Source organism: Jaculus jaculus, chromosome 5 (assembly GCF_020740685.1).
Source record: "Jaculus jaculus isolate mJacJac1 chromosome 5, mJacJac1.mat.Y.cur, whole genome shotgun sequence".
Taxonomy (NCBI): Eukaryota; Metazoa; Chordata; class Mammalia; order Rodentia; family Dipodidae; genus Jaculus; species Jaculus jaculus.
In genome coordinates, this window is record NC_059106.1 from 60593333 (window position 1) to 60602323 (window position 8991).

General features: G+C 47.7%; 1 protein-coding gene across 1 annotated transcript; it reads right to left on the reverse strand.

The window, feature by feature from the left end:
• Positions 1-1774: 1774 nt before the first annotated feature.
• Positions 1775-3345, reverse strand: LOC123460811 (transmembrane protein 70, mitochondrial-like). The gene is made up of 2 exons (XM_045150364.1): positions 3122-3345; positions 1775-2915 (listed from the first exon to the last, which is right to left on the reverse strand). Exons 1-2 carry the CDS (start codon positions 3269-3271, stop codon positions 2355-2357), a joined length of 711 nt encoding a protein of 236 aa, XP_045006299.1. The 5' UTR covers positions 3272-3345; the 3' UTR covers positions 1775-2354.
• Between the last annotated feature and the right edge of the window lie 5646 nt (positions 3346-8991).

Sequence of the window (8991 nt, forward strand, 5' to 3'; positions counted from 1 at the left end):
CCTTTAGAGCAAAGGCCAAGCTCCTCGCTGAGCCCAACACTCTCTGCCTCCCCCTCGAACGAAAAGTCCTTTTCAGTTCCTCACTTTCTTCTCTCTTTCCCATCCATCTGATTTGTTCCCCTTTCGCTCCTGCTGCCCAGCACTTCCTCTGGGCCACCTTCTCTGGTCCCAGGGCTGCAACAGGAAGGCCACTTGGGTAATCCACACACACTGGTGCTGCCCTGTCTCTTGGACTAAATACTGTTTCCCAGCAACACCCTAAATAAGAGAGCCAGAAGCTGGGACCTGCCTCAGGGGCTCCTTCACCGCCTCCTTCCCAGCCCTGGGTCTGCCTTATGGAGAACAGGCACGCGGCTGTTAAGTACCCTCTCTTCCAGCCAGGAGAAGTGACCTTGAGTCAAGATTGATGGCCCTTCACCTGTGCCACCTACCTGCTGTCAGCCTTGACCCCAGTGACCTAGGGTTGCTAGAGGAGACACAAACTAAAGTAAAAATCAGAGTTTAGAGCCAGGTATGGTGGCACAAGCCTTTAATCCCAGCATTCGGGAAATAGAGGCAGGAGGATCTCTGTGCTTTCAAGGCCAGCCTGGAGCTACAGAGTGAGTTCCAGGTCAGCCAGGGCTAGAGTCAGACCCTACCTTGAAAAAAAAAGGAAAGAGAGAAAAAGAAGAAAGGAAGGAAGGAAGAGAAAGAAAGGAGGAAGGGAAGAAAGACAGGAGGTCTAGTGCGGGAAGCCCCTGTGGTCTATGAAAGGGAACTGTTTTTCATTTTTTTATTAATAACTTCCATGATTATAAAAAATATCCCATGGTAATACACTCCCTCCCCCCCTTTCCCCTTTGAAACTCCATTCTCCATCATATCCCCTCCCCAGCTCAATCAGTCTCTCTTTTATTTCGATGTCATCATCTTTTCCTCCTATCATGATGGTTTTGTGTAGGTAGTGTCAGGCACTGTGAGGTCATGGATATCCAGGCCATGTTGTGTCTGGGGGAGCACGTTGTAAGGAGTCCTACCCTTCCTTTGGCTCTTACATTCTTTCCACCACCTCTTCCTCAATGGACCCTGAACCTTGGAAGATGTGATAGAGGTATTGCAGTACTGAGAACTCCAGTCACTTCTTTCTAGCACTATGATGCCTTCTGAGTCATCCCAAGGTCACTGCCATCTGAAAAGATTCTCTACCAAAAGTTAGAGTAGCATTAATATATGGGTATGAACATTAAGAGAAGAGCTTACTGAGCAGTTTGAAAAGCATAGTATATACATTTAGCCAGACAGCAGCAGACATTACACCCCTAGGGCTCATGACTACCCCTGTTGTAGGTTTTCAGTATCAGGGGTGCATTCCCTCCCATGGAGTGGGCCTCCAGTCTAATTAGAGGGCAGTTGGTTTCCACCATGACAGATGTGCCACTATTGCACCCGTTGGCTCATCTGGCCTGGCTGGCCAAATATAAGGCTTGCAGTGTCCACTGTTGCCAACTCATACATTTTTAAATTTTTTTAAAATTTTTTTTAAATTTTTTTGTTTATTTTTATTTATTTGATAGTGACAGAGATAGAAAGAGGCAGAGAGAGAGAGAGGAGGGGGGGAGAGAATGGGTGTGCCAGGGCCTCCAGCCACTGCAAACGAACTCCAGATGCTTGCGCCCCCTTGTGCATCTGGCTAACATGGGACCTGGGGAATCGAGCCTCGAACCGGGATCCTTAGGCTTCACAGGCAAGTGCTTAACCGCTAAGCCATCTCTCCAGCCCAACTCATACATTTTTTTTTTTCCAAGCTTATTTTATTGCAAAAGAATCATTATCTGAAAACCAGAACTCTGCTTAACAGCTTTTAATTTTTGTTTTATCTTGTTCTGAAACAAGGTCTCATGTAGTTCAGGCTTGCCTCAAACTCACTATGTAGTCAAGGATGACCTTGAATTTCTGCTGCTGCTGCCTGCTGAGATTATAGGCTTTGGGTATGCACCACCATGCACAAACACACTGCACTAAGGACCAAACCCAGGATCTTGTGCATGCTAGACAAGTAATCTACCAACTGAGAGATAAGTACCCTACCTATTGAGCTCTATCCTGTACCCTTAAATTATTTTTAACAACCACTCACTAACAATAAAAAAGTAAAAGCAAGCTGGGTATGGTGGCACACACCTTTAATCCCAGCACTGGGGAAGCAGAGGTAGGAGGATCTCTATGAGTTGGAGGCCACCCTGAGACTACATTGTGAGTTCCAAGTCAGCCTGGGCTAGTGTGAAACCTTACCTCGAAAACAAAAAAAGACCTAGTAAAAGCAATCTTCTTATATACTGAAATGTACATCACATTTAAGCACAAAGGTAAGAACATCACTTCTCCTCATGCTGCTTCTTTTCACTGTCTTCTTCTACATCAAAAGTGAACGGTTTGTCATAACCCATTAGATGGTCATAGTCTTCAGGATTTCGAAAGAGCACTGGATTAACCAACAGTGATTTTGTTTTAGCATAAAATGTGGTAAACATATGTGGGCCATCAGGAATCTTCACGTCGTTCTGGTGAAACACAGTACTGGTTTCTGAGAGCACAACATTGTAAGTAATGGCTTTGTACATGTCAGTTGTGGGCTCATGGTACAACCGAATAACGTATCCTTTTGTGAGAAAGTGAAGCAGTGTGGGGGTGATCACTGTGAAGCTTCCTAGGATGCCATAAAATAAAATTTGCAAAGGCAAGCTTCCAAATGAAACATTAGTTTGGGAAAAAACATATGGTAAAAAGGTAAGGCTGATCACACTTGTAGAATAAGAAAAGCATTTCACACCAAATACTGCCCGGGCCAGATTCCCAGTATAAATCAGCCTTCCATCTTCTGATTTGTCAAGTTGTGTATGTAAGCTTCGAACACATCCTTCCCAACAAATAGGTATCTCTAGACCTGGAACCGCCTGGGCTACGAGCCGCCCCGGCGACTTTCTCCCGTCCCAGGCTGTTAACTCCAGGCCGGGCTGCCGGTCCCCGAGGCCAGGCCTGCTACTCCCGCGAACCCGTTCCTCGAGCTGACAAGTAGGACCCGGGGGTCGCCGAGAGATACGCCCGCACCCATCACCCGGCCAGGGGCTCTCCGAGGGCCCACCTGCGCTCGCTCGGGACGCCGAAGGACGGCCGCAGCCCGCGAGCCCGCCGCCCGGGGAACCCGGAGCGCGGCGGCCGCCCACAGCCCGGTCCTCTTCCCTCCAGGACACAGTGCCGCCGTCCACGGGCGGCCTAAGGCCAGCAGCAGCATCTCAGCGGGAAGACGTGGCGACACATAGAGCGCAGCAGGGGTCAAGGGCGGCAAGACCCCGCTCGGCACCACCTCGGGCCCCAACTCATACATTTTTATGAGAGCTTGTAAACTTGGTTTTCCAGCAACCTGGCTGGAGGAGATGCCACTGTTGGTGGATCCTGGGGTCCAGACCTAAAGCGTCATTGGGGGTGGATATGATTTCCAGCCCAAAGTTATGCAGAGCAGTCTGAGCTCTGCCTGGGTCCTGCTGCCGACTGCCAGCTCCCCGATGTTTGCTGTTGGGTTCCTTTGTGCTTGCTTGTGGTGCTGGCGGTTTGACTGTGTCTCTCTGCTTGGGTCTGTGGGAGGGAGCCAGCTTCTTCCACCACTGCTGGATCTGTCAGCTTCAAATAAACTCTTCCTCCCCTAAACAGTGTCTGTTTAGAAGTTCAGCCCCGCAATGTGGAGCTGACTATGGCAAACATGTTTAATCAAACTTACCAAATAGCTAAGAAAAACAACTTAGAGGAGGAAATATTTATTCTAGCTCATGGTTTCAGAGGTGTTTGTCCATGGTTGACTGACTTCATTGTTTTGGCTCTGTGTTGAAGTTGAGCGTTATGATGGGGAAATTGGACTTCTGAGAAACAGTTTTGGATTTCTGATCTTGCTGAAAAGTATAAAGTGGTGCATGCATGTGGAGTTCTTCTGCAGTGGCTGGAAGCCCTGGCATGCCTTTCTCTCTTCCTCTCTTCTATCTCTCTCTAGTCCGCCTCAGCGCAGGTTACTGTTCCCTGAAAGCTTATCGCTGGGGAACCAAAGTTTCTTTCCTCAATTCAATTTAATTTGCAGATGTAACTCCAGGTCCGAAGAACCGAGCTCCATGAGTAGAAGTGGCAAGCTCTCCTCCAGTGCCAACCTAGGCGACACCCTCCGAGACGCAGGTCAGGGAGGCCCTTGGACAGGTCTTCCCGCCATCCTGCTTTGGGCCGGTGCACCGCCGCGGCGCGCGGGCTCGGGGCTCCGGGCTCGGCCCCTCCGAAAGGGAAATTTTGCTCCAGGCTGCACAGGTCTCAGCCGCTTTGTGGCCGTGGGACTTCCACACTCAGCTTACCTACTCCAGACAAGATTTTCTCACGGTTGTGGGGAACTAAATGTGTTGGGGGGTTCCCCTCTCCAGGACTTAAGCTTCTCACCATCTTCATGTGTGGGAAGATTCAAGCTGGTGTGGTGCCTAGGCCTAGAACAGTTAAGGCAGACCCAGCTGGAAGAGGCAGAAGACACTGGAGCAAACATGCTGCTAGAGTAAGACCCTACCTCGAAAAACCAAAAACAAACAAACAAAAAGTCAAAAAGAAGAAGGAGGAGGCCAGGCGTGGTGGCGCAGGCCTTTAATCCCAGCACTTGGGAGGCAGAGGTAGGAGGATGGCTGTGAGTTCGAGGCCACCCTGAGACTCCATAGTGAATTCCAGGTCAGCCTGGGCTAGAGTGAAACCCTACCTCGAAAAACCAAAAAAAAAAAAAAAAAAGAAGAAGAAGGAGGAGGAGGAGGAGTGTGGGGGTAGGGTGAGCTGGGGAAATGGCTCAGTGGTTAAATGCTCTTACTTCCAAATCTGCCTGTCCAGGTTCACTTTCCCAGTGTACTCACATAAAGCCAGATGCGCAAAGTGTAAGAAACCCCTGGCACACCCGTACACCCTCCTCCTACCCCTGTCTCTCCCTCCATCAAATCCCAAGTAGGCCATGGTGGTGGAGGCGGACATGCTACTGCAAAAGGGTACCCCTTTTTTGTTGGGGGTAGTGGTCAGGGAGCTCAGTTTGCTTGAATGTGTGATGCTGAGGATGAAAAGGTTTGCCTAGCAAGAGGTGGTGTGAATCCCAGCAGAGAAGGAAATGCATATGCAAATAAGCTGTGGCTAGAGAAGGGGCCTCCTTTGCCTTGTCGTTTTTTTAAAAAAAAATATTTAATTTATTTATTTGAGAGAGAGAAGAGACAGATAGAGGATGGCGGCACTAGGGTCTCTAGCCACTGCAAACAAACTCCATGGTGGCACACCTTGGTCATCTGGCTTTTGCCTGCCAAGCCAAGAGACCCAGGTTTGATTTCCCAGGACCCGTGTAAGCCATGTACACAAGGTGGCACATGTGTCTGGAGTTCCTTTGCAGTGGCTAGAGGTCCTGGTGCACCCATTCTCTCTCTCTCTCTGCCTCTTTCTATCTCAAATAAATAAACAAAAATTTAAAGAAATCTTTTCTTTTGGTTTTGTAATAGATTTATTTTTAAAGGGCAAAACATTTAGACAATTTAAATAGAAGTCCAGCTGGGCATAGTGGCACATGCCTTTAGTCCCAGCATTTGGGAGGCAGAGGTAGGAGGATCGCTATGAGTTCAAGGCCACCCTGAGACTACACAGTGAATTCTAGGTCAGCCTGGGCTAGAGTGAGACCCTACCTCGAAACCCCTCCCCCCAAAAAAAGAAAGATGCAGATAGAAAATGGGCCCACTAGGATCTGTAGCCACTGCAAACTCCAGATGCATATGCCACCTTGTGCATCTTGCTTTAAGTGAGTCCTGGGGAATTGAACCTGGGTGTTTTGGCTTTGCAGGCAAGCTCCTTAACCGCTAAGCCATTTCTCCAGCCCAAGAGGTATTATTTATTTATTTATTTACCAGAAAGGGTCCGCTGCTAAGGGAACAAGAGCACCAGCTGCCACCCTGAAACTCAGAAGTTTTTGTGGTATTAGAATAATTTCCCAGCCTTCTCCCAGAACTGGCCTCACTTCCAGCCTCTGCTCTCTGGCTCTAGCAGCCTGCAGGAGTTTGGTCTCCTCACCACAATGGGTAGAGTTGTGGCTTCCTTCAAGTCTAATTTAGGGAACTACAGGGTCAAGAAACCCTCCTGGGTGGTGGGGGGTGTAGCTCAGAGGCAGCCTACCATGGGCAAGGTCCAGGTCCTGGATTCCATCTAGAGACCACCAAAAGGGGAAGAAACAAATTCAGAAGTCCTTTGCTCTCATTTCTACTTCATTAGGCCCCAAGACACAGGTTTTACTTTGTGTTCCGGCTCTGCCACTCCCCAGTCCAGGCCTGTCCCCAGGCCACAGCAGTTCCTGCTGGGCTCTCCCAATCCTGGCTCCTGAGACCTAGGTTAGTACTGGTGATGATTGGTTTGTCAACTTCATAGGATCTAGACTTGCCTATGAGATAAGTCTCTGGCCACGTCTGTGAGGGAGTTTATAGATTTGCTTAACTGAGGTGGAAAGATTCCCCCCTAACTGCCCAAAGGAAGGACCATCTGACCTAACCATTTCATTTCTGGACCAGGACTGGGTACAAAATGACACATTTCATTTAGCGGCCATGTCTCTTTAGCCTTCTTTGGCACTATTTAATCCTTCTTTATCTCTCATTTCCTTGACTTTATTATTATTGTTTTTGTTTTTTCAAGGTACGGTCTTTCTCGAGCCCAGGCTGACATGGAATTGATTATGTAGTCTCAGAGTGGCCTGGAACTCACAGCGATCCTTCTACCTCTGCCTCCCAAGTGCTGGGATTAAAGGCGTGTGCTACCACACCCATCCCCGTTCCATTTCTGGGTAGACACCTACAAGACTTAAGAGTCTCAAGCCTTAACTATTAAACCTTCTCTCCAGCTCTTCTTATTTTTAAAAATATTACTGTTATTTTTTTTTCTTTTCCTTTTTTTCAGTTTTTGCTCTTATTTTTTAATGCTTTAATTTTTATTTATTTATTTGAGACAGAGAGAGAGGCAGATATAGAGAGAATGATCATACCAGGGCCTCCAGCTGCAAATGAACTCCAGACTCATGTACCACCTTGTGCATATGTCTTACGTGGGTCCTGGGGAATCAAACCTGGGTCCTTAGGCTTTTCAGGAAAGCTCCTTAACCATGAAACCATCTCCCCAGCTCTTTGTTCTTATTTTGAGCCCAGCTGTTTACATGGGTTTTGAACACTTGAACTTGGTTGGTAGCAGGCTCCCTCAGGTCCTCCTGCTTGTGCAGAAGTGCACTTACCACTGAGCTATCTCTCTACCCTTTTCACCTTTCTGAGCTTTCGACTCCTCATCTATAAAATGGGGACGTGGGACTGTGGTGATGGCTCAGTGGTTAAAGGTGCTTGTTTTCAAAGCCTAACGACCCCAGTGGAGAGATGGCTTACCAGTTAAGGCACTTGCCTGCAAAGCCTAACAACTCTAGTTTGATTCCCCAGTACACACGGAAAGCCAGATGAACAAAGTGGTCACACATCTGGAGTTTGTTTACATCAGCTAGAGGCCCTGGTGCAACCATTCTCTCCCTCTCTCTCTCTCTCTCTCTCTCTCCTGGGTGTGGTGGCACATACCTTTAATCCCAGCATTCTGGAGGCAGAGGGAGGAGGATTGCTGTGAGTTTGAGGCCACCCTGAGACTACATAGTGAATTCCAGGTCAGCCTAGGCTAGAGTGAGACCCTACCTTGAAAAAAAACATAAAAAAGGCGGGCATGGTGGCACATGACTAAGTCCCAGCACTCGGGAGGAAGAAGGAGGATCACTGTGAGTTCGAGGCTACCCTGAGAATACATAGTGAATTCCAGGTCAGCCTGGGCTAGAGCAAGACTGTACCTCAAAAAAAAAAAAATAAATAAATAAATAAATAAAAAAATAAAATAAGGAAGAAGGGAGGGAAGTAGGAAGAAAAATTCATTCCGGGGCTGGAGAAATGGCTTAGCAGTTAAGTGCTTGCCTATGAAGCCTAAGGACCGTGGTTCGAGGCTTGATTCCCCAGGACCCACATTAGCCATATGCACAAGGGGACGCATGCGTCTGGAGTTTGTTTGTAGTGTCTGGAGGCCCCAACAGACCCATTCTCTCTCTCTCTACCTGCCTCTTTCTCTCTCTGTCTGTTTGTTAAAAAAAAGAAATTCATTCTGAACATGTTATCTCACTTTATCTTGTAAGCATCTTCCCCCTGGATTAGGACATGCAGTTGTTCAGGCCCCGGTAGTGGATGTAGCAAAATTAGCAGATAAGCATACTGTACTGAGCGTATTGAAGCCTTTTTTTTTTTTTTTTTTTGCTATTACTTCTATATTTATCTGTAACTATTTGCTTTATACTTCCTTAGCAAGTAAGTGGCTCCAGGTAAGGTGACTAGGGTGCATCTACCTGTGCTCCCCGCATCCCTCACATATGGTCACAGCAAGATAAAGCAGCACTGATGAAGACTGGCTGATGGACAGATACACACCGCTTCCTTGGGATGCATTCCTGAAGTAGGATGTTTGTGTCACTTGCTTTTACAGCCCATAGGCATGATTGAATAGTCTGAGCAGAAGGATGGGTGGAAAAGGCATTTCTGTTTCTCCAATGCCAACAGATGTGATTCATAGAGCACTTGTGCTTAGATGACCTGAACAGATGTTCTCTCTCAGTCCTTTCTATACAGGGGAAGGGCATTTTAGTTGAACCTGGATCCTTAGGCTTTGCAGGCAAGTACATTAACTGCTAAGCCATCTCTCCAGCCCGGCTTCCATCCTTTTTGTTTTGTTTTGCTTTGCTTTTTCAAGGTAGGGTCTCACTGTAGCTCAGGCTGACCTGGAATTCACTATGTAGTCTCAGGATGGCCTCGAACTCATGGTGTTCCTCCTACCAAGTGCTAGGATTAAAGGGGTATGCCACCATGCCTGGCTTCCATTCTTTTTTGACAGGACCTCACATATCCCAGGTTGGCCTCA

What these genes read in the sequence shown, in the direction of transcription:
- LOC123460811 (XM_045150364.1), bottom strand. Translation starts at nt 3,271, where the DNA reads ATGCTGCTGCTGGCCTTAGGCCGCCCGTGGACGGCGGCACTGTGTCCT. An exon ending in GGCGTCCCGAGCGAGCGCAG is followed by an intron (nt 2,916 to 3,121) that starts GTGGGCCCTCGG and finishes CCAGGTCTAGAG; the next exon opens with ATACCTATTTGTTGGGAAGG.